Source organism: Lipophrys pholis (assembly GCF_963383615.2).
Source record: "Lipophrys pholis genome assembly, chromosome: 2".
In the NCBI taxonomy this organism is placed as follows: Eukaryota; Metazoa; Chordata; class Actinopteri; order Blenniiformes; family Blenniidae; genus Lipophrys; species Lipophrys pholis.
This window is the reverse complement of record NC_137636.1, coordinates 17,770,096-17,797,215: the sequence shown is the minus strand read 5'-3', so window position 1 is coordinate 17,797,215 and position 27,120 is coordinate 17,770,096. Positions and strand designations below refer to the sequence as shown.

Below are 27,120 nucleotides of genomic sequence, written 5' to 3'. Positions count from 1 at the left end.
CTGCAGGCCAAGCTGTCTGTTTGACTGACAGCTCAGAGAGGCGATGATGTGACACCTGCCAAAGTGCCATTCAGAGTGTATATGTGCTTTTTGTGTGCGAGTGTGAGTGTGATCTCTCAAGCAGCAGAAGCCTGACCTAATGCCATGTGGGGAACAAATTTGGAATAGCCACAGTGCAAGGTTGCAGGTCATAGATAGATTTTTTTTTTTTAAACGCACGCATGAACAGTGCACACTCAGTTATATGTCACACACTTTGAGAAAGCTCATGCACAAGCTCAATTTGATCACATTGAGAGACAGTGGGGAGGGGCTTAGAAGGAATAACGATAGCATAATTGCACACACAGTGGCTATTACAAAACTGCAACCAATTCCAGAGAGCTCGAGAGAGAGAAAAAGAGCTCATCAAGTCATTTTAACTCCTGTTCACATTCATCCAGTTTACTTCAAGATAATTCTACCACTTATCACAGTGAGAAAGTTTTATAATTACTCAACCAACCTCAAACCTGGAAAGTTCCCTACATCACATCTTTGTTCAGTTGTTGCCTTAAAGGTGTTCACAGGAAGAGATTGTAGATTCCTATCGAAGCACAGAATGTTCCCTCTATATAAAAAACTAAATGGTTAGACCTGTGTCTGTGAAGAAATCTCCCCCAACAATTACGTTGCTTCATATTTTTAGTGTGCTCTTGGATTGTTTTAGGATTTGAAACAGTTAAACTGTATTTCTATCTGCCTATCATTTGTTGAGCATTCCCATGGTGCTCAGTAGCAAAATGGTTCTCCACTATGTAAAGAGATCAGTGAAAGCAATGGTATATAGCATTTCCTCTGATTTGATATAAATCAATCAAAGGGAAACTAACAACAAAAAGCAGAAATGTGATAACAAAAACTAAAAAAAAAAAACTGCCTCCAGGTCAGACAGTAGTCAGCTTTCATGTGACAACAACACAATTATAAACAACTCTAATATTGCAGCACATGCAGCTTTTGGGCTTTGCCATGTTGAGGCAATCTAGAAAGAGCCCAGTGTTGTTGTTGTTGTTGTTGTTGTTGCACCCCTGCCAGAAGGATGGACAATATATCCAGTCTGTGAGTGTTGCACCTCTGTTTTTATCGCCACTTGTTGCTCTTGTGTCTCTTTCACACTATGTTCGTGGCTGTGTCACACCAGCTATGACTTGCTTGTGAAGCCAGTGTCTGTAGGCCAGGGGCCTGTGCTACGACACGGTATTCTCTCTTATTGAGATAACTTCAAGAATTAACCCTGGGTTTTCCGTACTATGGCGCTCGTTCACTTCTTACCGCGATAAATCAGCCTGGTAACTGGCTGTGAATATCTAACCTCAGCTTACATTCTCGATAAGATCACAGTGAGTGCAACAGCTCCGCCTCCTGACCAATCAGAACTCTTGGAACATGACCTGTCCATTCTTAAATGATCATGATCGGTGCGCTGTTTCAGCTCTGAGTGCAGCGGAGAGGAGATAAGAAAGTGTTTTTAGAGCGATCTTTTTGACATAATAATATAAATCCCTGTCACTGATGCTTTGAAGGATGTTCTTGTTCTTCACTTGTTCCCAAGTCTGTTTAGCTCCACGAGGGTTGATCTGTAATAATGAGGTTTATAACAATGGTCACACTGACACAAATACAGAAACATGAATTTATGGAACGCAGAACTACTAATTCCATCACGGTGATGAATTAATATTCCAACACAAAACAAACACACGGGAGAAACTCAGCCTCAAAACAACTGGATATATTTTAAATTAAAAGAAGAGCAGTGAGGAAGTTCTGCCCGACACGTTTCACGTTATCAGAGTGCTGTGCCGTCCGTTTAAATTGTCCGATAAATTGATATTGTATAATCTCACAAATTCACGCATTAACAAGTCAGGAATGGCCTGGCTTTGGGTGTGGCAACAGTATTGCTCTGAACCTGGTGGATGTGTTTTAATTCTTTAGAGAATAATTGCTCCTTCAGTAATATGTAGACTGCTCTGCAGAGTTTTTCCGTGTATGTGATTGGTCAGACGCTGCAAACTCTGCCCCTTTCATAAGAACGTGCACTGATCCTGAAGGGAAAACACTGGGTTGAACTATCGGCTTGACAACCTGCTTCGTAGTAACGGTTATCAGGATTGTGCGTGTCTGGGTAAGTCAACCCAGGAAACCGAGAGATTCTGGATATGTTTATCACAGGTCGTAGTATAGGCCCCAGGTCAGTAATACAATAACAGTGTTTTCACCCTTCACTGGGAGGTGCATGCCAACATGGATGAGCAATCATATACAAATCTACTGAGTTTGACTGCAAATGTATGAAACTGCAAACTCAAACCTCTATGTATACAGTCATGTCATACTCCTTTTTGCAAAAGTGTAGCTTTTTGACAAGCAAAACTTTGTTTCTGAACTCACTGCATATTTATTAGGAGTGACGGAAATTCATTCAGTTTAATATCTGGATGGCCCTCTGCACAATAGTGTATTTATTATCAGATGCCAAGTATTGATATCTCAGTCATATTTGAAGACTAATAATGTAAGTCCACCACTTCAGTAGGTAACGAATCCATTTCTGTATTCTTTGATTAATTTTAACTGATACTGCTATGTTGAAAAAAAAACAATAGCTACAATATCAAGAGCTTGATCACATATTAAGAATGTATCTAATGTGCTGTCAGTACAGGTAAGAAGGGTTTCGGTAGAGGGTTCAGTGCATCCATCCATCCATCCCTCCATCTTCTATATCTGTATCTTTATCAGTGCGAGGATTGAAAGAACTGGAGCCTGTACGAGCGAGGAGTGAGTAAGGGGAAGACAACCTGCATATTGATCAGGCACAAATTGACATCTCCGGGCAATTTGGAATTAGTAATTGACCTAATGAGTAGGTGTTTGGATTGAAGGTGCAAGCCAGAATTCCCATAGGAAATCTATTCAGGCACAGGGAGAACATGCAGACTCCATTAAGAAATGCCCCAGCTCAGGAGTGTCTGCTTATCTTCTCCTTGTTAGGTGAGCGCGCTAACCACCACTCCACTGCGCCATAACGTCATCCAAACATACTATTTCAACTGATGTTTTGAGACATCAGCAAAGCTCAGCTATTGTCAGGACTGCTGACTGCATGATGCCGATGAACATAGCCTGCATTATGTACCAAATGATGCATATGGCTTATCTCAATAGTATGATGCATGAAATGGTTAAATTATTAGTGTGTTTTACCAGGTCTTGCTTAGATTAGATTCGCCTGACAGATGGTAATGCTTGTCTGATGACTGAAAGCAAGCAGTAACACTAAGGCAACAAAACAGTTGTCTTACTGCTTTACTTTTATGGCAATAACAGAAACGCTGGTCTCTCTCTCTCTCTCTCTCTCTCTCTCTCTCTCTCTCTCTCTCTCTAATAGTATATATAATGTAATAACCCTTTAGAAATAAATCCACTACTGGTACTGGCCTAATACCAAGAAAAAGAGTAATTATTTTTTAAAGATAAGAAGAAGAAAGTCAATGAAAAATGAAATGTTTTTGAGAAGGAGGCACAATTGGAGGCATCATTGCAGGTGTTTGTGTCTGTGATGCTGTTAAACCCCCCGAGGCATCAAACAGCTGCTCTTTAAGAAATTACCCTCCGGGATCAATACAGTATTTCTATTCTATTCATAAATACAGTTGGTATTTGTTGTTTGCCAACAAGTAATAAACCTTGAAAACAAAGATGATTTATATACACCCGGCATTTTCCATCAGTCCAATATCTACATATTTCTGGCAAACTGCAGACTTTGCTTTCTTGGTATACTTCAATCTACATTTTTATTTTTTTTCAAATCAGTACATCCTGCTGGTACAGTATGCAGATTTCAGTGCACCCCTTGATTGCAACCCACCCAGAGAGAGATGTGCAGTGTGTTAGGTTTCAGGGCCATGAGTGAGAAGCTCCAACACCCACACTGTCAGACAAATCACACAGTCAAAGCAGAACAATTTAACTAAATCCAGTCCTACCAAGTAATCTTGCTCTGTTACTCCCTCGACTCTTATTGCACATTGAATTTTCTCACCACATAGTTAGGGAAGTTTCTCTGTCTGTCTCTCTATCTTTGGGCAGCTCCTGGGGCTTTTAGACCAAACTCATTAGACAGGGTGAGACCTCTTTAAATAATACATCTCCACTTACACTCCCACCGTCTCCTCTCCTCTTTCCTTTCATCCCCTCCACACATTCTTCTTTCTCTTCATTCCCTTTCATTCCGTCTCTTTTCTTCTCTTTCTCTCTTTCTGAGTTTTTGATCGTCCACCGCTTTTATTTTACCTTCCTCTCACCTTCTCTGTCTGTGTCTGGTTTACTCTAAATTCTTCTCCCACGATTTTTCACTGACTCTCTCATTCCTTCTTGCTCTTTCACTCTCACTCTCTCTCTCTCTCTCTCTCTCTCTCTCTCTCTCTCTCTCTCTCTCTCTCTCTCTCTCTCTCTCTCTCTCTCTCTCTCTCTCGCATACACACAGACACACACACACGCAGAAACACATCCCATCTCAAACCGCTCTTTTATTGGTTTCCATGGTAACTAAGAGCTGGTGCGAGAAAGAAGGAATTCTCTGTGACTGTTGATAGGGGTGTGTGTGTGTGTGTGTGCGTGCGTGCGTGCGTGCGTGCGTGCGTGCGTGCGTGCGTGCGTGCGTGCGTGCGTGCGCAAGAAAGGAAAAGAGACCCAGGAAAGTAAAGTAAGAGAGACATAGCCATAATGGAGTTCCGCCTAGAGGAAAAAGACACACATACATTTACAGACGCACACACATTAACCAGATACAGTTTGTCATTCGTACAGTGACAAAAAGAGTCAGTGAAGTCTTCAAATGGTCTTCTTACATCATGAAATGCAGTCCAAAGTTCTTTTCTTCCTTACTCTTTTTCCACTCATTCATTTTTGTTCACCCTGATTACCTTGTACAGGTATTTGTGGAACTGGTTGGGAAAACTTTACAAACAGAATCTCACTGTTGAGAAAATCAGAAAAGACCTATAACTTCAAATAGAATACAAAGATGGCACTTAGTACATGGTGAAACCATGCAGCTTGTAATGTGGTGGTAGAAAGGACCAGAACAACATGAGCAGGACTCAAAATGAAATGAAAGGAACATTTTGTTGTCCCTGGGCCTGGAGCACTCACTGTGTTATGCTACAATTCCTTAAATCAGTGCATGTTTTCAGATACATTCAGAGCGGATGTCAACCAGCTGAATCTTCATTACAGTGGGATTGCAAGGCTGAAAAATTAACCTTAACACTGAGGTAAATCTACAGAACTAGTAAGAAAAGAAAAGAAAAAGTAGGAATGCCTTTTAGCTGGGGAACACAGTAAGAGCCTAGAAAGAGACTAATTTACTTAAGGCAGATAAAGAATACAACTGAGCTAATATGTTTGCATATCAAACATATTGATATGTTTGAACTTTTGGGGGGGAGTGGTGTAAACAGTCTTGGACCTGAGCTTTCATTTGGAATGCATTTTGGATTTTTCATATTTATTTGGGGTTAGTTTGACCTTTAAAACTAGACATTGTAGTATAGCCAATGCACTGGAACCTCTGGAGTAGCTTTTAGAAAATGTTATAAATAATGCCATAACCCTAACTTAAAACTGCAATTGTTAAGGAAGTCTATAATGAGTAGTGGTTCATATTACTCAATATCCTTAAACTAACATTCCCAAAATTTGGGTGACCCTTGTATTAGTACTGGTAGAAATCTAGGTCTTTCTCTTATTAAGTAAAATGATAGTTATTCAACTGTAATAAACTACTATATGTATGTATTATTACAAGATTGCTTATAAGTTGTCCAGAATGTATTTAAATGGTTTAAGTTAAGTAAATGTAGCTGTAATGGTGAAATGAAACCACGATGGAATATCACTATATGAGGATGCATGTTTGTAGAAAAAGGGCCTCATTTAATGACTCAGAACACTTCGTTCACAAACATTTGAGATGAAAAACCTTGAAATGACACTGAGTGCCTAATCTCCCAGTTCCTGGTAGGTTTTTAATTTGAAACATATATAGGAAGAGTTTAGTTTCACTGACAGTTTCATTACAGAAGACTCCAAAAATTCAGAAATAGAAAAAGAGTGGAATGATTAATGTGAAAGAAAGCAGTATTACTGTTTGTGACGCTACTGAAGTTGTCACATGGCTGGGATTAGTGTACCAAAGTACATTACATAAACTTTACCATGATAATTGTTACAGCAGTGAAAATTTCACCCTTTCCAAGTGCATTTTGCCCAGACTTCTTCATTTGGCTGGTTATGCCTCAGATACTGTACAGGATTTGATGGCCGTGAAATGTGTCTGTTGAATCTTGTTCAGGTAGTCACTCCATCAGAAAGTGCCTCAACGCCGGAAATGCGTCTAGGAACACATTTTAACAAAAGATCTTACATATATTGGTGTTTTGTTGAGTGATATCAGAGCTTTCGTTGAAATAACTTCAGACTTATTATATCTCAAGATGAAAGCAAATGGCATGAGATGTTCTTGTTTACATATAGCCGTTACTCAATAGTCACAGTAACTGTTTAAGTTAACAGAAACATGTCAGAGTAGACTGCCACCGTAAGCCTTTAGCGTGTGTGTGTGTGTGCACGTGCGTGTATAAAATGAGACATAGACAGTGTGAGGTAGGACTACAAAAGGGTTGTGTATGTGTGTGGATGATCAAAGCACAGGGATGTATGAAAGAAAGTGAGTGACTTGCATAGCATTTATTTGTGTGCGCGAGGAAGAGACAGGGTGTGAGTGATCAAAGCACGTGTGTGTGAAGGCTTTTGATGTGACTGACACCTGAGCCTAGAGCAGCACCATTGGGGGATTGTGGGTAGATCAAGACAAGACCTCTAGACCTCAGGGTTTGAACGCAACAGCACAACAAAATCAATCCCAAGGATATCAATCAATATCAAGAGAAACAGAAAGAAAGAGAATGATTCCGACGCTGCTTTAGGAAACAAGAGCAGAGGGATAAGAATGGGCGGAATGACTATGATATGTGTGCGAGCGTTACCACTGTCGAGCAAAGAAGATGAAGAAACCAAGTTCTGCAATAGTATTCATTCTCTGCCTGTTCAGTTGTTGAGGGATATGAGCCTAGCGAGTCGCCGTGTCTGCATTCATGGTCTCATCGACTTTGGCATATGTTACGAACAAGTTCCAGAGGGCTCAGGGACTGTCCTGCTAGTGAAACCATAAAGTGCTTGAGGGCTCTCTGGTGGAATTTTTTAGCCCTTTATGCACAGTTTTCACCACACTGAAATGCTGACTACTTTGCTTGAGGGAATTACCCTGAAGGGGATGTTCATGGAGCTGTTTCAAATCAACCAAAATATACAGGGATAGAAAAAAACAAAATTGGAGGAGGTAATAACTAATAACTCGGACCTGTTGGCAACATGATAATTCACAAGTCACTACACCATTAATTCCACGTAGCATTTTTAAACTTTTCAACAAAATGTGCCGCATGTTTGACGAGCATGCAGGCGAAGATAATTAAAGTCCATTGGGGATCACACTCCATGCTGTGGGTGGCCATTTAGGCTGAAAAACAAAGTTACTCGCTATAGCAACCAAAGCAATACAGGAAAAGAAAGGCTTGTTCGATTGAGAAAAGAGGGGATACAGCACCGAGTGTGTTTGCATGTGCGTGTGTGCGTGTAACTGTGTGTTACATGACATTGACCGATGTGCTTGTTGCTGCTGTTTTCTACACATTCAGAGGCACTTACCGTAATTTCCGGATTATAAGCTGCTAATTTTTTCACACGCTTTGAATAGGATTACTATTGCAACAACACATCATCAGTAGGGTAAAACTAACCTGTCTCACGATGGTCTAATCCCAGCTCACGTTATAAAATGACGCAGCAAATTGATGGATTTTTACGGGTTAATGGGCTTCATGCCGCCAGATTCTACTAGCTCAAATCAGCATGTGGACACATGCTGTTTTGAGCTCTTCTGCTCCTCCAAAACTTGCCCTAAAAGTGATATTTCTGCTCTTCATGACCTCATCTTCTGCTGCTTTCCGTGAACCGGAACTCCAGCAGCTGACTGCCGTGAGTGATGCGTTCATGCGCATCACGTAAAGCTGCCCTGCTGGACTCCGTGGCTGAGAAATCTTCGCCCTTAGAATCACAATCAGCAAAAAAAACATAAAATACTTTATCAACAGAGATAAAACCCTGTGATTGTGTATTTCTCTCTCTCTCTCTCTCTCTCTCTCTCTCTCTCTCTCTCTCTCTCTCTCTCTGCGGGCTTCAGTGCTGTGTGCAGGAATTTCCAGCACTATGAAAGACAGATTTGTGGAATTTGATGAAAATATGAGCAACCTCGAATTTCTCGCAGTGAAATTCCTGCCCTGTTACAATGTGGATATATGTACTTTTTTTCTTCTTTTTTTTTGTGGGTGCAGCTTATATCCAGTTGCGCTCAATGGTCTGGAAAATACAGTACATAAATGTCATTGACCTCTGTTGATCTAACCTGTTGCACTATAAACGTGCACCCACCCATACACGATTCATACATAAGCTTGTGTGTGAATAGAACTCTCTTGGGAGTGCTGAAGAGGGAATAAGGGCTACTGCTAGGTGTGTTCCTCCTTAGTCGTGCATAGGTAGTATGGATTAATTCTGAAATTTCAGTATGCTGATACAGGAGATCTCACACTGTGCTTTAACTCAGTGCCACATAAATTCAGTCATTAAATTATTATCCTGCTGGGTTGTTGTCAAAAGGAATTAACTACACTGAAGAGGGTGCAGCAGAGCTCCTGTCTCGGTTATTTCAAAACAAATATGCACAGCTATGCCATATTACTCTCATGTATTTTTTGGGATACGTAAACACCAAACATATATTGGATTTGCAGTATTTTTGACACGCACGCACGCACGCACGCATGCACGCACGCACACACACGATAGATAGATTTTGCCATCTTTTATCACAATGGGCTGTCCTCAAAGCTGCAGATAGAAAACACACAATAAAGTGACACAATGAAAGTCTAAATGCCTCATTGCAGCATCCATCCATCTTCTATACAGTTTTCCCCTGTTATGCGACGCTGGAGTAGATACCGGCAAACTATGGGTGATGCAGACATTATACACCCTGGACAGGGTTGCCAGTCCATCAAACGCATCGTTTTTTCTGAATACTCTCTTTTCCTGTCACTATCTAAAAAAAAAACACACTTTTGAGGGTAATTGGTGATTCTGAATTACCCCTGGATGTGAATGTGCGTGTGATTGTCCAGCTCTCCCTGTTTCATGGACTAGAAAACCTGTCCAGGCTGTACTCTTCCTCCACCCAAAGTCAGTTGGACGCAGCTCCAGTGCCCTGTTACACTGATAGAGTTACTTAATACTTTATTTATTTTAAACTAAATGTACATTTTAGTGTTGCTAAAAGCAAATAAACCCCCTGCATAAATTCATTTAGGCATATATCCCTCAATGCTTGCACACCTGAAATCTATTCGTAACAAACAGTAGCTTCGGCTGCCGGCCATCAGGCAGATCCACTGGTCCAGTGGCAGGTCAAGGCCAATAGCTGGAGATAGGTATGAGAGGAGGGCAATATATTCATAAATCAAGCAGTACATGGGATAGGAAATTGGGAAAATATAAAATGTTCCAAGTTAAACTTCACAGACATGTTTTCATTGAAAATCCAATACAGTCAAGCAGAACAATACGTCACTGGTCAAATTGACACAAAACAGTAGCTACACCTCTCCACTCTCTATTTAAATCCACTCTTTCCAGGGGTTTAGGGAATGTGAGTATGCACAGTGTGAGAGGGAGAGCATAAAGCGACAAATGTTTGCATTTATGTTGATGGGAAATTTACTATAATCGGTTTGCAACTGCATCTCAGCTGTTTGGTTCAGTGGTTGGTGCTGAGATGACTAAATATAACCTTTGACCTTTTATCTTGTGAGTTGAAGTCATAAAAAGATATTACTTTTTTCCAGGATTGCTTTCAAAGTGCAGAGAGTTGTTCAATTTATGTAAAAAATAAAATAAAATAGATAAGGGATCATGGTGTCCTGATTTGATTAGTTAGATCCACGTTAGAGTTCCGACTGGAGTCTTTCTGTTTGAAGATTGCACTTTGTCCCTGGACTCTGTGGGATATCTGCCCCCCTCCAGCTGTCCCAAGACTGCCTGTCGATGTTAATTGATGATGAATAAAATGCACATGGTTGTAAAAGTGTGCGGCTGACGGTCTGCCACTTTTTGTTATCCTTGTGATTGACTGCACCCAGTCCGGGGTGTACTTTGCCTTTTGTTTGATGTCAGCTGTGATCAGCTCCCACTCTGCACAGTCTTTGTCTGAATAAAGTGGGTATAAAACATCAATCAGTGTATAAATCAAAAGAACAGAGCTTTTAGATCTATGGCGATCTGATCTGAAGTGCCTGCTACATGTGAGTTTCCTTGCTTAATTGTAATGTTTGTAGAGTTAATTTAGTCATCATCTATCAAGTTGTCTTGGTAATCTATATAGTTGTAGATGAAGAATGTATACCAAAGTCAGGATTAGTCCAGGCCAAAACAATTTCTTCAACTATCAAAGATAATATTGAGCAAAAGATTAATGAATGAATATAATTCATATGATATTGTTTTTCATAGATGGAAATAAAGCACTCTTTTCAGCAGCTTTCCAATCGTAACGCACAACTGAGCCAAAAAAGTACTGAAATTGCATGTATTATATGTATTTTAGACCTGAATAAATGTCATGAATATCAACAGGATGTCATATAAAGTCAGGCAGGACGGTCATGATAGCAGACGATATTATGATGTGTGGTGAGAATAGAGAGCACAAAGGAAATAAGCTTGAGAGGTGGACCACTGAGAGAAGTCTAGAGAGAAAACAAATGGAGGTTAGTTAATAACATAATACATGTGTGAATGATACAATGGCAAGTGGATAGGTGAAAATCCACGGAGTGGGTGGATGAGTTCAAGTACCATGAGTCAACCATCCACAGTAAATGACAGAATGGGTGGAGATGACCCCAGACCACTGTCAACAAGAGTGAAATGGAAGGTTTACCAAACAGTCGTGAGACTCAGTCTGATGTATGGAGACAGCGGCTGTTTAAAAGGCTGGAGGCTGAGCTGGAGGTGGCCGGGTTCAAGGTGGAAAGATTTTCTTTGGGAGTGACTAGTGGAAAGGCTTAAAAAATGAACACATCAGAGGGAAAGCTAAGGTTAAGGGTTGGACATATGCTGAGAGGAGATATTGGATATATTGAACAAAAAGAGGCCGCACAGTGGCGCAGTGATTGGCGCTCTTGCCTTGTAAGTTTCCTCCCACAAGTCCAAAAACATGCATGTGAGGTTAGTTACTGACCTTAAATAGCACCGAGGTGTGAATGTGAACGTGTGCGGTTGTCTACGTGTATTTACCCTGTGACAAACTGTCGACCTGTCCAGAGTGTATCCTGCCCTCACCCATAGTTAGCTGGGATTAGACATACAGTGAAGATGATATGATATGATATGATATGATATGATATGATATGATATGATATGATATGATATGATATGATATGATGAATAAACATATTATTATCCAAGCCATTACCAAATGCCCCATAAATAAATTTTCACCAATACACTGATATCTTAAAACCTTCAACGTCTTGAAGGCTTAATACACTTAAAGGCTGAGTGAATGTCCTTGTAACTACACTTACATGCATAAAACAAAATTGCACTCAGGCAAATAAGCACCAGTTCATATAATTATGAATGCATTTTTTTAACCTTATTAAATTATCACATATTAAATTGATTTAGAACTTTTTTTTATTTTTAAAGATTTTCATGGTGAAATTAATTCAGTGCTGCCTCCTTGCACACCTGTAAATGATGTGTTCATGGACTCCCTGCTAAGCTGTCTGTGGAATTTATTACAGGTGAATTAACTTCTGTCTTCCCTCGGAGACGCTTTTTTTTTTTTTTTTTTTGTTAATAATAAATGTGCCAAAGTTCCCACCGACTCTCTAAATGTGAATCATTCTTCACACATAGGGCTTGAAAACTGTGCGAACATTATTAAGTTCAAGAGAACCCCACTTACACTATATCATCCTGTTATTTTTACATTCCTCCACCAAAAACATACACATAGAGAAAAAAATTATACATATTTTACAGACAGTATACCTTAAATGAGCATTGGTTGCACATTATATCACATTCATCTCATGAAATAAAGCATCAACTTGCTTCTCAATCTGACACAATTGTAGAGCAAATGAGAAACAAAAAACACTATTTCTAAAACGTTGTTTTCTGCTTACAGCTCCATGCGGAGGACAGTATGGCGGATCTGAAGGCGTTGTCTTATCTCCTAACTATCCTTTAAACTACACGACCAGACAGACATGCTCCTATTACATCGCAGTGTCTGCACAGTTTGGTAAGTACAGAATTCACTGTACCATACATACATGAAATTGCTTATAAAATGACTAATAGACATTTTCAGTCTGATTCCAACTGTATTTATTTTCTGTGTGTTGTTGCTTTACAGTGGTTTTTGGTCAGTTTGCCGTTTTCCAAACAGCAATGAATGACTCGGTGGAGCTTTTCGATGGAGCCAATGACAACGCTCGACTGCTCAGCTCCCTGGCTGGGTCACACTCAGGTCAGTTTGTAGACCATTCGTAGTGTGAGCTGCTCCTCAACTAAACTTGTTGTTGTGCCTTCAGCGAAAAATCCGTTGTTCACTTTCGTACTTACTATAATGTAACATGGCATTATATTTCTGAAAAGCTGCCATTCAGTTCAAATGTTTAAAAGTTTGTCGTCATCCCCAATTTTCTGTTCTTGCGCTCCTGAGCGCATTTTTGAAAGAGGAAAATAATAAAATTATAAGAAAGCAGCTCTGGGGGTCTGTAGAACACAGCACCAGTGGTCGTTATCACAATTTATTTGACAGTGATGTATTTGGTGAAAATCCATTATGGGTTATCTTTACAAGAGGAAATCAGCTGTGGAAAGCATCTCACTGGGGCCATACAATATACAGTTGCACTGATACTCCTTAACACAATCCTCAGTGGGTTTTCTTATCCTCCAACTTTGAGTCATCCCAGCTTGGAAACATTTTGAGTCACTTCACAGTCGCACAGTCAGTCCCAGTCATTATGGAGACTGAAAGATGTTTCAAAATCGATGCAGATGACATGGTACAAAGAACGACCTGTGAAGAATTATTGATTAGCATGGCTGCTTGTGGAATGGGACGCCATCGCCTTAGAGTTTCACTTTCATGTGACTTTTGTATATCATGACCAGGGGGCATGCTGCAGGGAATTCCTCCTGGAAGTGACATTTACAGTCTTTGTGTGAAAACCACGACTCTCAAAACCTTTTGTCTCTCATTTTAAGGCTTGCTTGTGGAATTGTAAGAGTAAAAGAAGGTTTTTAAGACAGTTTTTTTTTTTTTTTTCTTTCTCAAAACTAAATTGTAAACACAAACATACTTCTCAAAATGTTTATATTGACACTACGGTTTTGCTTTTATTTGCTCTATAGCTGCATTTTGGGCAGATAAATAGCAGTTTATATCACATATGGAAGGTTATCCTCAAAGCAAATTCGGTGTTGATTTTCCTTTCTTTACCAAAGGAAAAACAGTTTTATGACTCATTAGTTCCCCTAAATGAAGCTTGCTGATTATCGTGACGGACAAACATATTAGCACACCTCACATATAGCAAACCTGCATGAGCACACAGAAGCCACTGTAGCTAATGAAACCCCTAAATGCCAACCACACCGGGCCACGTTTCCCTCATTGATCACTCTTAGCCCGTTTGCCCGTGTACGTGTGCGCATTTGTGTGTTTTTGTAGTTAGGTTATTTTGGGATTTTCTTTTCCTGATTTGTTATGAGGTAGAAATGAGGGTATGAAGGGTCTGATCAACTAAAGGTTTACGTGTGTAAAAACGACCCCGAACATGATATTGTTTTTCACCTGCAAGCTCAGTGTAGACATCTGACTGAGCGCGCTGAGGATTGTGCCCAACAGATGTGCAAAATAGCATGCAGTGTCCGTTTAGCGCATTTGCCTTCATGAATATGCAATTTTGGGTTAGTCTACCAGAATGTTCAAAAGACGAGGAGGAGTTTTTGCTCATTGGTTAATTTACCACTCACAATGTGATTTGGAAAGCCTGAAAATGGTTGAGTTGTTTATGACTGCGTCTGTATTTAATACGTTTGAAAAGGAGGCGCAAATGGACTCACCATTTAGCAGAGATGTTAACAGTTAACCTTCTGCCAATTTCATATGCTGAGATTTGTTTTTTAGATATTTTATTTGTTTACATAGATATTTTTTTTAGATCTTACCATTTTAAATCCCTGTGCTATTATCCGAATTCAGATTTTTTTTTTTTACTGCAATGCTCCGATATTCAATTCAGTTTCATTTCTATACTGCCAATTGCAAAATGGCCATCTCCTGGTATTTTTATTGAGCGAAAAACCCAACAATTCTCCATGAGAAAGCCTATGTGGCAGTGGAAAATAAAAACCCCTTTTACCTGTGAGTAACCTCTGCAGAACACAGAGATGGCAGCTTTTTGCTGCAATGGAAGGGAAACAGGGTATAATAAGTGAAAAAGAGCAAGGACAGAGACAGTGAGCAGCAAACAAACATAGATGATAATTTCCTCCACCAACTTTTCCAACTCCATATTGTCACATATTGGTACTCTATCCAATCTTTGAATTGTCGATGCAAACAGTAACATGCTCAAGCCCTAATTTAAATACTGCTGTTTGAGCCTGATCACACTCACACTATTATTTCTAGGTGATCACCCACCAAATGCATCAACACTGAAGACACTACATTAGAATTTTTGATTCTGAGTCTGTTAGTACAGCTTAGTATATCAGGCCTCGAATGTTAGTCTGTGAATGAAGAGCATCACAGCTTATGTCTGGTCCCAGTGTATACAAAATGCTGGGTGACCGTATCTAGAATTGCTGCAATCTTAAAAAAAAAAAAAAAAGATTTTAAAAGAAATGTCTGTGTGATTATGTGAGAGGAAAAGCTGTGTTTTGGCATTTACTGTTATGTTATTATATGTGAGTATTTATATGTGTGTGCTTTTTAGGTGAGACTTTGCCACTTGCAACTTCCAATCAAATTATGCTTCGGTTCAATGCTAAAAGTGGCCAGTCAGCAAGAGGCTTCCATTTCGTTTATCAAGGTAACTTTTCCAGATTTACATCTATTGTTATTTCACATGCATGACTGACAAACAAGCTATGTTGATTTTAAAATCAAAGGTCTCTTTACTGTATTTCTGTTTTTTCACACCCTTTTTTGTGCTGCTATCCAAACACTGACATTTATCTAGCTGTGCCACGGACCAGTGACAGTCAGTGCAGTTCAGTGCCAGAGCCCCGGTACGGCAGACGGATCGGTTCAGAGTTCTCAGCGGGTTCGGTGGTGCGATTCGAGTGCAGTCCAGGCTATCTGCTAAAAGGGTCCAGTGCAATTCGGTGCCAGGCAATCCCAGGTGCCCTCGCACAGTGGAATTCAACAACACCAACATGTATAGGTAAGGCCAACAACCCTGAAAGCTATAAAAATATATATATATATATTTATATATCCCACATCAACATCCAGCAGTTAATGTGGGGCTAACACTTCATACCACGTCAGTTACACTGTGACCAGATTAACTCACATGAAAATAAACTAATGTGTTTTCTTGTTTATGCACTCACTGATTTCCTATATTGTACTTAATAATGTTTATATTGTAAAGCATGTGAACCCTGCCTTTCTCCATTTACTGGTTCAGATCCAATCATAGAGTTTACCTTTCAGACAAATCAAGACAGAGACGGATTGATTTATGGTATCTCTAAATATACCAAATGGTGCATAAGAGGTGAAAATATATTACTTATAGAGCTTTCTCAAATAAGACTTTTCAGAGAAAACATTTCCAAATAATTGACATAGTCCATGTCGTTGTTTTGAAGGCTGAGCTTCCAAGCTAACTAGATTTTTGCAGTGAAGATGTCAACAGTTATTTAGTCATAAATAAAATGAATTAATGAAATCCCATCATACCAGACCTGAAATTGACAAAGCAATCCTGATGACGTTCAAATATCATCAAAGCTTTTGTTAATGTAAAATCCATTCTTCATTACTTGAGTGAAGTTGTTGCAAGTCCACTAGAAGTACAAGAGTGCAGACAGATGGATGAAATGTCTTTAGTAATTACTCCTTTCAGGGAATCATCCTGTGCTTGTTAATGAGAGTAATTACGAGTAGAATTTTGACATTAATTCAAAAGAAAAAATAAATGCCTGTGTAAAATCTCCCTCTGCTGAGAGCTAGCAATATGCAATCAGCTTCGACTGTCACTTCAGTTTATGACATGAATAATGTTTATTATCATATTTTCTCTCTCTGGTATCCTGTTGAGGTAATTCGATAACTGTATTGTCTGTTTTCAGTTATGCAGCACCACATTCCAGCCTCCTGTCCTATATTTTATCTATTTAGTGAGTACATTTTCCTGGGAACTTCATATTTTATGTCTTCACTCTAGTTCCCTGCAGTGGCAATTTGACTGAGCGTCGCGGTACAATACTCTCTCCTGCCTACCCTGAACCATACCCCAACAGTCTTAACTGTCTGTGGAGGATTCATGTCAGTGAAGGAGCTGGAATACAGGTAAGAAATACCCACATAAGTACATATTTATCTGTATATGCACCAATTATAGATAAAAGAGAAGTTATATATGAGAGAGAATGAGGATTATTGCATAGCTTTTTTTCCTTTTTTTTTTTTTTTTTTTAAATCTCCATCATTGTTTCCTATTCAGATCCAGGTGATGACGTTTGCCACTGAACACAACTGGGACTCTCTGGAGATCTACGATGGAGGCGACATGACAGCTCCAAAATTAGGGTCATTTTCTGGTATGGCAATAAGCTCGCACATGGCTATAAACACAAATAGCTTGTGCTTTGACGCATATACGCATAAACACTGGAGGTAGAAGATGGATGCAGTATGACAGTTCCTAAAATATGAATACACACACGCACTCACGCATGCACGCACACGCACACACACACATTCAGGAAACTGAGAGGGACGAGCTGTCTTTCTAAACCATAAAAAATATGTATGTTTGTACACTGAACCAAATTATAAATGCAACCCTTTTGTTTTTGCTTCCATTTTTCATTATCTGATCCCTAAGATCTACAAATACCTATACCATCAAGTATGCCAGCTTTTGCATTGTGAGTTGAAACCAAGTCAGATGATCCCTCCGAATACCTTTTTTTAAATGATAATGGTATTCTTTTTTTTCTCTCCAAAATTCAAGTAGTTATTTAGAGGAATTAGACCACAAGATTGATGAGGAGCAGGATAAGTCGGGTAGAGACAGAAGACAGGCAGGGATAAAGAATGATCTAACCTTTTACAGTTTCCCTGCGGAGTTCCCCCTGTGACCTGCCCCAAGCACATACCTGTCACACAGCTATCACACATAAAACATGCCGCCCATAGGGCAAGACACTCACACGAACACACAGAAAGGACTGTGCCCTTCTGAAGAAGGCACACCAGGGAGCTTCCCACGATAACCACAGTGATCTGGTGTTGACCACTGAGCAGCTTCACTGAAGCAGATAAGGGCTGTTCACATAAGGACATTAAAATGCTGGCAGTCCGAGGGGGTGAGGGGTTGCTCACCTTCTCTACACTTCATTTCCCAACCTGGCCTTGGGATTTAAACAAGACTTAAAATTTCTGATGAAGCAGCAGCTTTCTTTTATTGCAAGCAAAGTATTACTTTATGTGCAGTGTTGTGTTACATATAGACTATAATAATTTGGTTATATATAAAGGAATCAACGTGGACTTGAAAATGCAACCAATTTGTGAATTGCACTGGCAATTTACAAACATGTGATGTATATGTTTTACAGGAACAACAGCTCCTGCCCTCCTCAACTCAACATCCAATCAGCTTCTGCTGCACTTTCAGAGTGACATCAGTGTGGTGGCAGCAGGTTTCCATCTGGAATATAAGAGTATGTGAAAGTCTTAATAATTTAATCCCAATAACCCCAGTGTTTTTGTTTGTTTCCTTCGACTTTATTTCTTTGTCTGACTGTTTTGTTTTTTTGTTGTAGTTTTTTTTTTTAAGATAATGCGTGCTGATGTAAATGAACCATGGCTGTATATGGAATAATCTAGAATTTCCCCAAAACACACACACACACACACACACACACACACACACACACACACACACACACACACACACACACACACACACACACACACACACACACACACACACACACACACACACACACACACACACACACACACACACACACATACACACACACACACACGCACACACCACTGGAGTCAAAACTTTAACATCAAATAACAAGAGTCAGTGACCTGAACTGGTACTGCCGGAGAGCTTACACACATACTGAGACTCGCACTGAAGCACGCTCACACACAACACACACCTTGAGGGACGTAAACAAAATCACACGGACTCGTGCCCATACACAAAGTTATTGTGTCATGCACGCACGAAAGTTGACAGGAAAAGCACATACACACAAATATGCAGACAGACACAGCTATAGACACAGATATTAGCATCACACACTTACACACCTGTCAGGGCACAGTTGTGCTTTTCAGTCCTTTGTAGTTGTTTTAGCTTAGAATCACTTCTGGATCAATGAACACATCCCCTTTTGTGTGTGTGTGTGTGTGTGTGAGTCTTAGGGTGCGTATACACAGCTTTGTGCGTGTGTGTGTGTGTGTGTGCCTGTGTCTGGAGGTGAGCTCACATTTAGTGTTCCACGGTCAACGCACCATCAAAAGGAACAAAAATCCAGGAAGACTGGTCACTTTTGGCGACGGTGGAATACGCTCGTCTCTGAGATGCTGCGAGAGGTTATTTTTAACTATTGTTACTCTGAGCCTATGAGCGTGTTTTTTATTAGCAGTTGCGTACAGAGAGCAAAAGATGGAGCAGAAAAGAGACGAACGTTTGCAAAATGAAGCTGACAAAATTGCCTCGTGAGGCAACAAGAGTGAAAAGTCAAAAATGACAAAGAGAAAAAGATACAAATCCGCTGTAGTGTCGGCCGCAATGTAATGGCATTTTTGATATACCAGCTTTTGTGTGTAATTTTTACTGTATGGCAAGATTATTAGAGCAAGTGTTGTTTAATAGCTGGCAGTAAATACAGTTAACAAGCTGTATGCTGTCGCTCACTCACTCACTCACTCACTCACTCACTCACTCACTAATTAATTATTTCATCCAGTTTTTGTAATTTTTGATTTTCTTTCCATGATCTAGTTTTACAAAATAATATACAATGCACCACTAAACAACTATGTGAGGCTTCAGGTCTTGTTCACGATTTTCTTTAAATGTTCTGCCGAACAGTTCTCATGACAAAGCAGGTTTTGGAGTATACAGGTGACTAACATTGCTTGTTCTCAGACAATCACTGTTTGTAATCCTCCAAAACACTGTACAGAAAAGACTTGATGCTTATTTAAACAATATAAATTAGTCTTATGTAATCGATCTATTTCTTGAGCGGTTGTTGATGCTATCAGTTGTACCTACTGCACCATCTAGAGTGCCACCCTCACATGCTTGTGTGGATAATTTCTCAACTGATGTGTATAACTGTGGACGGTAAATTGCTGTGGGGATGTAAAGGAATGCCACAATATTGTTCTCATCATTTTAAGCTGATTAAATGGTCTTTCTTCCATATGATGGAGTGAGACATCGCTCTCCCTCGCCTGTCCTGACATAAACTGAAACACAAGGATACTAAATCCAGTCAGTTTGGCTTAAATGCTGACAGTGTCTAGTGGTAGCCTAGTGGTCCTAGAGGGGTGGTGTGCAGTTCTGTCAGCATTTTACAGAACATCCCTGCTTTCTCATAGTCAGAGAAAAGAGCGGAACGGTGTGCAAGCACAGAGAGAAAAGAGAGAGATGGTCGGCCAAATGGAATAGTTTCATTGATCAGTTGTCATGACAGCCTGCTGATGCTCGGCCTAATAATACGCTGTGTGCGTATGCATGCGTACAGTCTCATGCAGCTTTTTCATTTCTGCTCTACCTAAAAGTCACTCCCTTTGCCCCCCTCTCCCGCCCCCATGCAAGTGCACTCTCACGTAAAAGTCGCTCATGTGCACACACTTAGAAATGTCATTCACTGGGGCTGGGCTACCTGGATATGTGTGTATGTGTGTTTTGTGTGTATGAGCTCAGTGGGATCACAACGTTTTGCTGGTAGGAAGGTAGATAATGAACCAACTAGACCACACACACACACACACACACACACACACACACACACACACACACACACACACACACACACATTTGCTCCTCTGTCTCCCCTTCCTTCACTCCCTATCCCTCTTCCACCCCTGTGTTGCCATGACAACCGCTCCGGGGCAATCTCCTGCAGAAGTTTACACACATGGACAAACTCGCGCACAGATGCATGCGCACACAAGTGAACACACAGATACACCCTCACTGATGCAGTGTGATAAAGGGGCTTTCTGCTGTCAAACTTATGTAGGATGTGTTTAACCTTTATTGAGTTGCGAAAACATAACCAAAGTCATTGTGTTTACATATGTGAAGCACTTTCTTCAAAAGCTGCTGTCACACATGATGATGCATAAGCTTTTATGTGACACTTCCTCCCAATTCAAACATGAACTTGTGTGCATTAGAAACATTACATTAAATCACTTTTGGTTTGATATTTTCAAAGTTCCTTTCCATGAAGTCAAAATATATCGTGCGGGTTTTCTTTTTTTATTAAGAGATGCTGATATCTTATGAGATACAAAATTAGGTAAAGGGTTGTGATTATTGTGGAGGTGTCAAAGTTACAGTATATCCATGATGAGTTCGACAAGTAGAGTAGAGAAGGCAAATCAGAAAGTTATTATTATTTTAATCGCTATAGTGAGGAATAATTACTTGTGTCAGGGGAAAGTCAATGTGAAAGGTAAAAAAACTAAATCTCAGTTCAGCCCTCTGCGAACTAACTTCAAATTTTCAGTTTAATGATCATTTGTTTGACACAATATTAGAGTCTGAAGCTAAGCAATATGTGTCCATGTCTTTTTTTTTTGTTTTTCTTTCCTTGTAGCGGTTGGTCTTACCACGTGTCCTGAGCCGATGATCCCAGCCAATGGTATTAAAACAGGAGACAGATATATGGTTAATGAGGTGGTAGCATTCGGCTGTGAACCTGGGTACACGCTACAGGTAACCCTCAAACTCAACTATCAAATAAGGTTGTATAGATATGAAATACATCGTTTTTTTGTTTGTTTATTTCTCCCATAGCTGAATGTTGCTGTTGAGCAGTAGAACATACAAATCTGCATTTTTTAAAATTGATTTTAATTGTTATTCTTGCATTACATATTAAATCATAAAAACAAAATCGTGTGTACAGGAACAAATTGCTGTTTACTAAAGTGATTAGGTAAAAGAAATTGCAATTCCCAAATTTGCTTGGTTGTTTTCTTTGAATCCATTCAAAATGCATAATTTCAAAATTACTGTCTAATAGAGAATAAAACTACAAATAATGGAAATTGCCAACATTTTCTATTACTGTATGCTTTTATCTTGAAGTTAATCTCTCCATTAACATTTCCAGGGCCACTCTCACATTTCCTGCATGCCTGGTACTGTGCGTCGATGGAACTATCCCCCACCTCTTTGCATAGGTGGGTAGAACAAATACACACATATGACAAGAAGATAAGTAAAGTTTTATATTGGTTATGTGTCTTGTATAAAGCTTGAGAAAATCGTAATAATTTTTATGCATTTTGATCGTTAATGCAAGTGGAAACGGACTGTTAGGATTTACTGTGCAGCTACTCAGACTAACATACTGTAGGGATATCAATGTGATATTAAATATCCATCAACAAAATGATAGATTTCACAAGAAGTTCCATGAGGATATTTAAAGTTGAAATCTGATTTGGAGGCAAGAACTTTCCTGACAGCTGTAGGCTCGGTGATCTGCAAGATCAATACATGTGCAGTGGTTACAAACAGAACTTTGTACCTTGCACTTACAGCCAAAGCTTCCTGAAGTCTGCAGTGCTGTTAAAGAACCGTGATTTCATTGATGTTTGCATTTAGGCCTGAATAATTCAGTCCTTGGTGAAAGATTTTAAAAGCCACTTCCAGTTAAACTCAACCACGACATGTCAGGAGTAACTAAACTCAGAGGTGCCACAGCTCCTATTCGATATTTGTCAAATCTAGTGTTCCTCTCATCGACCCACTCAGTTCTGAATCTTTTAATAGAAAAGAGGTGCCATCATTGTTGAACAGAAAGACACTAGTATGTCCTTACTGGTCCTATTGCATTTTTCTCACTGAAAGGTAATGTATGTGTTGAAGCGAAAAGGTTAAAGGGATGATCTCTACTGTATGTTGTTGGTGTGCTAACAGTGTGTGTGCTGTGTCTGTGTTGTCAGCTCGATGTGGCGGCGTGCTTTCTGAGATGAGTGGTGTCATCCTTAGTCCAGGTTTCCCTGGCAACTATCCTGGCAATCTGGACTGCACCTGGCAAATCAGTCTGCCAACTGGATATGGTAAGTATTATGGGATGGAGGAGCATTCCTAAAAGGAAGCTGTCACTTTCAGCACACGTGTGGTCGTAGTTGGGAAAACACAGGCCTTGTGGGTTTTGCACACACACTTAATCAGATTCTGACACGTGAATGACAGTTGAATGATTGACCGCAAACTCTTTTCCACACTCAATATTGATGTAACTCTGCCACAATTGCACTGTATGTTATGAAAATAAAAAGCATAACCTAGCTGTTATACTATGTGTGTTCGCCCTTTGTACTCTAGGAGCTCATGTTCAGTTCCAAAATTTCTCTTCGGAAGACAACCATGATTTCCTTGAGGTCCGAGCTGGACCTCAGCACAGCTCTGCACTTATTGGCCAGTTTACTGGCTCGCAGATCCCGCCGCCTCTGTTGAGCACCACCCACCTCACGATCATCCACTTCTACAGTGACCACTCAGAGAACCGGCCTGGGTTCAAGCTCACATATCAGGGTGAGTTCACATTTGGTTTTTATGTACTAAAGATTTATTTTTTATTCTTTTTTTTTCTTTTTTTTTGTGCAACTACAGGCAAGAAAGCATGCCAAGCCCAAAGTATCACTGCTGAGGCTTCCATTTGTAAGCTTTGAAAAAACAGATCTATTAACAAACTGATCCTGCTCTTTAAGTCCTGCAGTGTTCTCGGAAAGAAAACCCAACCTCTCTCCAAAATGTTATGATTAAATTAACATCCCCTACTTAGGGCCGAAACTACAAAACTGTCCCGATCCATGAAATATAATGCTCGAATGAACGATGTTTTCGCTATAATGTTTAGCGCTTTGATCCGTGGGTGAGTCATGCTAAAGAGCTACAAAACCTCATGGCTTTTCTCTCATCATTGAAGAGATTGATTGTTAGTAAGCTCCTCCGAGAGAGTGGCATCTTGTCCAGCAGGCTTTACCCGTAGCCAGAAATGTCTCACTTCAAAGACACAAAAGATGCTTTTTGGGTCTGTATGGCAGCAAAACTAGAACAAGATTTACTCTCATATAAGCTAACACACATCTATGTGCACTTAGTAATTTGTTTCCCCTTTCTTTCATCAAAAATGCAATGATAAGAGCACTAACATTTCTTGAAACTTTCTGCTGTTTGCTTCTGGAGTGTTTTGGATGCACTTCTTCAACTTAAATTGCATCAGGAGCCTTTTAAACATGATGACTAACTTTGAGCAAACAAGATGTTCTCTCCAACTTTGATGCGTGTTCTCCCGCCAGCAGCTCTTTGCATATCATACACATTGAGGTGCTGTACTTAGGAAGGTTGTTTTGGACAATAGACTGAACTTTTATGTCTGCATCCACAAAACAACTAGCTTGGATAAGTTTTAATGAAGAGAATCAATTAAAAAAATAAATAAATAAAAATATTGAAAATGATCCACATAGTTATATTTCAGGCCAAATGTTGCTCAGTAAAGGTTAAGGGAGTTACACTTCCAGTTTTAGGTATTGACACTGAGATTGCAGTGCCCGTTATACTTTTCTACAGAGAGATTTTAAAGCTGCTCCTGAAATCTGTTTATGTCATGTTCTTGGCTACAGTTTCACAGTGGCAAGTACTCCGGCTACCCCCAGCACAACTTCCGGCCTACATATCCACAACCTGCAACGTTCCTACTTCAGAATCTTTTATTTCTGTCTCATCTCAAATCCTCTCACATTTCCTTCCCAGAATGCTGCTTTTGCCGACCTCCACCGCTGTCACTTGCTTTTCTGTCTCTCTTTATTGTCCTTTGTGGCGTCACTGACTTCCTCTTAGGTCCGTCCTATAGTCAGTAGTAATACAGGTGTTTCTGTAAATACCCCCCTAGATGTATTGTGAACAGTTAATTCCTATTTTTTGATTCACCCAGCATGTACTTCTTCGGAGACCTGTTTACACAATTTGCGCCGTGGATGCTGTCTAGCGCAGCCGACCCTGGCTCTATTGACCTGGTGCTGAGTGCTTGTTCGAGTGCTGCGAGGGTCTGCCTTTCTCTCTGGCCTTTTGTAGCCTTTTGTAGCAAATGGAAGTGCAATGTCAGCCATCCTTGCTCTCATTCAATGCCACATTTAATGGATGGGTTTGACTTACTGTGAAACACACGCAGAGTGAGATGTGCCCTAAATAGACCTGTGGTACTGACATTTCCTCAAGCAAGTGCTGCCATCCTATACATGCATGTGCCAGATAACCGTGTAGGAGGAGATTAGATCTATTGATGCTGCAGCACTCGCTGCTGGTCGCCTCAGCGACTCATAGATTTCTTAATGCCACTTCAAGTTTATTCCGCATACAAACACAAAAAACGGGTATAAGTACAATTAATCTCAGTTGCCGTTTTACTGCCACATTTGGGGACTTTGAGTGGCAGGCATTCAAATCTATTGGGTGAGACTGCAAGACAAGATAATGATGAGCAAATTCAGGACAACATTGTATTAAGCCACCCGTGTTTCCCTGCTTAGTTAGTTTAACACCAAACATTCTACTGTTAAGTATGTATTTGATGTATATTTACAGATTTAATCATGTGTTTCAACTCCATCTTCAGCCTATCAACTTCAAAACTGCCAAGATCCTTCTCCTTTTCTGAATGGGGACATCGTCAATGCTGACTACAGCGCAGGACAGTCGATCACTTTTCAGTGCTACCCTGGTTATGTTTTGATCGGACACACAGTTCTGACATGCCTGCACGGGACCAACCGGAAGTGGAACCATCCATTTCCACGTTGTGAGGGTAAGAACAAGGTTTGATTTTGTTTTATGGTTGTTGTATGGTAAATTGTGTAACAACTGGGTTTTAAGCATTCACTAAATTCAAAATGAATATGTAATTCAAGTCTATTTATTCACCACCCCACAGAAATCCATCGTCATTTATGATGTAAACATTTGACAAATGTTATCTTGAGGTAAATTAGGTAGAACTGTTTCATTTTTACTGACATCACAATCTAACAATATATAAGCAGATAAGCCGAAAGTATTTGTTACTGTATATGTAATTTTGCTCTTACTACTGCTATAGCTGCTTTTGTTGTTTCACATACTGTGATAATGAAATTTTTGCTATCTGGAAATCATTATTTATTCTTGTCACCCAATTTGTCCATGTTTAACTTGCTAAAGAGAAATGATCATTTTACAAGTAGGCAATCTTATTACTGCTTTTCACAGCTCCTTGTGGTTATAATGTCACTGCGGAAAATGGAACGATCTATTCACCTCAGTACCCCAGTGAATATCCCAACTCCCAAGACTGTAGCTGGCTCATCACTGTTCCCCATGGACACGGAGTTTATATCAACTTTACCTTACTGCAGACAGAGCCCGTCACTGATTACATTGCTGTCTGGTAAGTCTGAGTACATCCACTCCCAAATGTCTGTGTCACAGACGTATATATATTCTTATCCCTGGCACTGATTGCATTTTTTATTCATTTTATGTTTCACTTTATTCAAACACAGTGTTGTACCTACAAAATATACCTCAATGTGTTTTGTGTTTCAACTGCTTCTGAGTTCCTAAAACAGAGACACGCATAAATGTCAACAGTAAATATACATCTTCAAATATGCACACACACACACACGCACACACACACACACACACACACACACACACACACACACACACACACACACACACACACACACACACACACACACACGCACACACACACACACACACACGCTGTGTATATACTCTTTGCTATGCATACACAGACTCTCCTGTAGTAATAATGGAATTCAGTGTGAAGGTAAGAGTGTAATACTGGGAGTGTGGGAGTAATGCATTTACAATGGGACCACTGACCAATTCAATCTAAGTCAGTACCATGGTCATACGCAGGCCCAGAGAGGGCTTGGGCACTCTGGAAGTAATGATGAGATTCAGTTGGGAGTAGGAAATATAATGAAAGGAGAAGTAGAGCTGGGTTCACAAATCCAACGGGATTCGGCTGGATCTGACAAGCTTGGGTCAGTCCAGGAGAAATTTCTTATTTAATACTTTCCCTGTGCATCACATTTGCTGTCACAAAATAATATTGAACAGTGTATTTATGAGGAACAAAGTTCAGGTCAAGTAAGAATGGAGCTGTGTCATCATTCTGGGTACTTTTGGTTTATGATCGACATATTTGATGTTTGGGTTGAGGCCTGGCTTTAATTTTCAAGCTAAAGAGTCCAGCTCTAGGGAGTAAGCAGCTGAAAGGCAGGCAGTGGGAAAGTAATACATTCACAGTCAGTGGCTCCTCGCTTTC

General features: G+C 40.0%; 1 protein-coding gene across 1 annotated transcript in view; it reads left to right on the top strand.

Annotated features, from left to right (window-relative positions):
* LOC308106645 (CUB and sushi domain-containing protein 1-like) overlaps positions 1-27,120 on the top strand; it is a gene marked incomplete at both ends in the record, with an annotated part of 411,609 nt that overhangs the window by 326,411 nt on the left and 58,078 nt on the right. Inside the window, 13 exons of the mRNA XM_080458503.1 lie at positions 12,428-12,544; positions 12,659-12,772; positions 15,258-15,353; positions 15,504-15,707; positions 16,719-16,843; positions 16,998-17,094; positions 18,118-18,222; positions 21,364-21,482; positions 21,883-21,952; positions 22,721-22,837; positions 23,106-23,315; positions 25,402-25,590; positions 26,031-26,208. Of these exons, the coding sequence (XP_080314629.1) occupies positions 12,428-12,544; positions 12,659-12,772; positions 15,258-15,353; positions 15,504-15,707; positions 16,719-16,843; positions 16,998-17,094; positions 18,118-18,222; positions 21,364-21,482; positions 21,883-21,952; positions 22,721-22,837; positions 23,106-23,315; positions 25,402-25,590; positions 26,031-26,208 (1,741 nt within the window). The remainder of the gene's footprint in view (positions 1-12,427; positions 12,545-12,658; positions 12,773-15,257; positions 15,354-15,503; positions 15,708-16,718; positions 16,844-16,997; positions 17,095-18,117; positions 18,223-21,363; positions 21,483-21,882; positions 21,953-22,720; positions 22,838-23,105; positions 23,316-25,401; positions 25,591-26,030; positions 26,209-27,120) is intronic.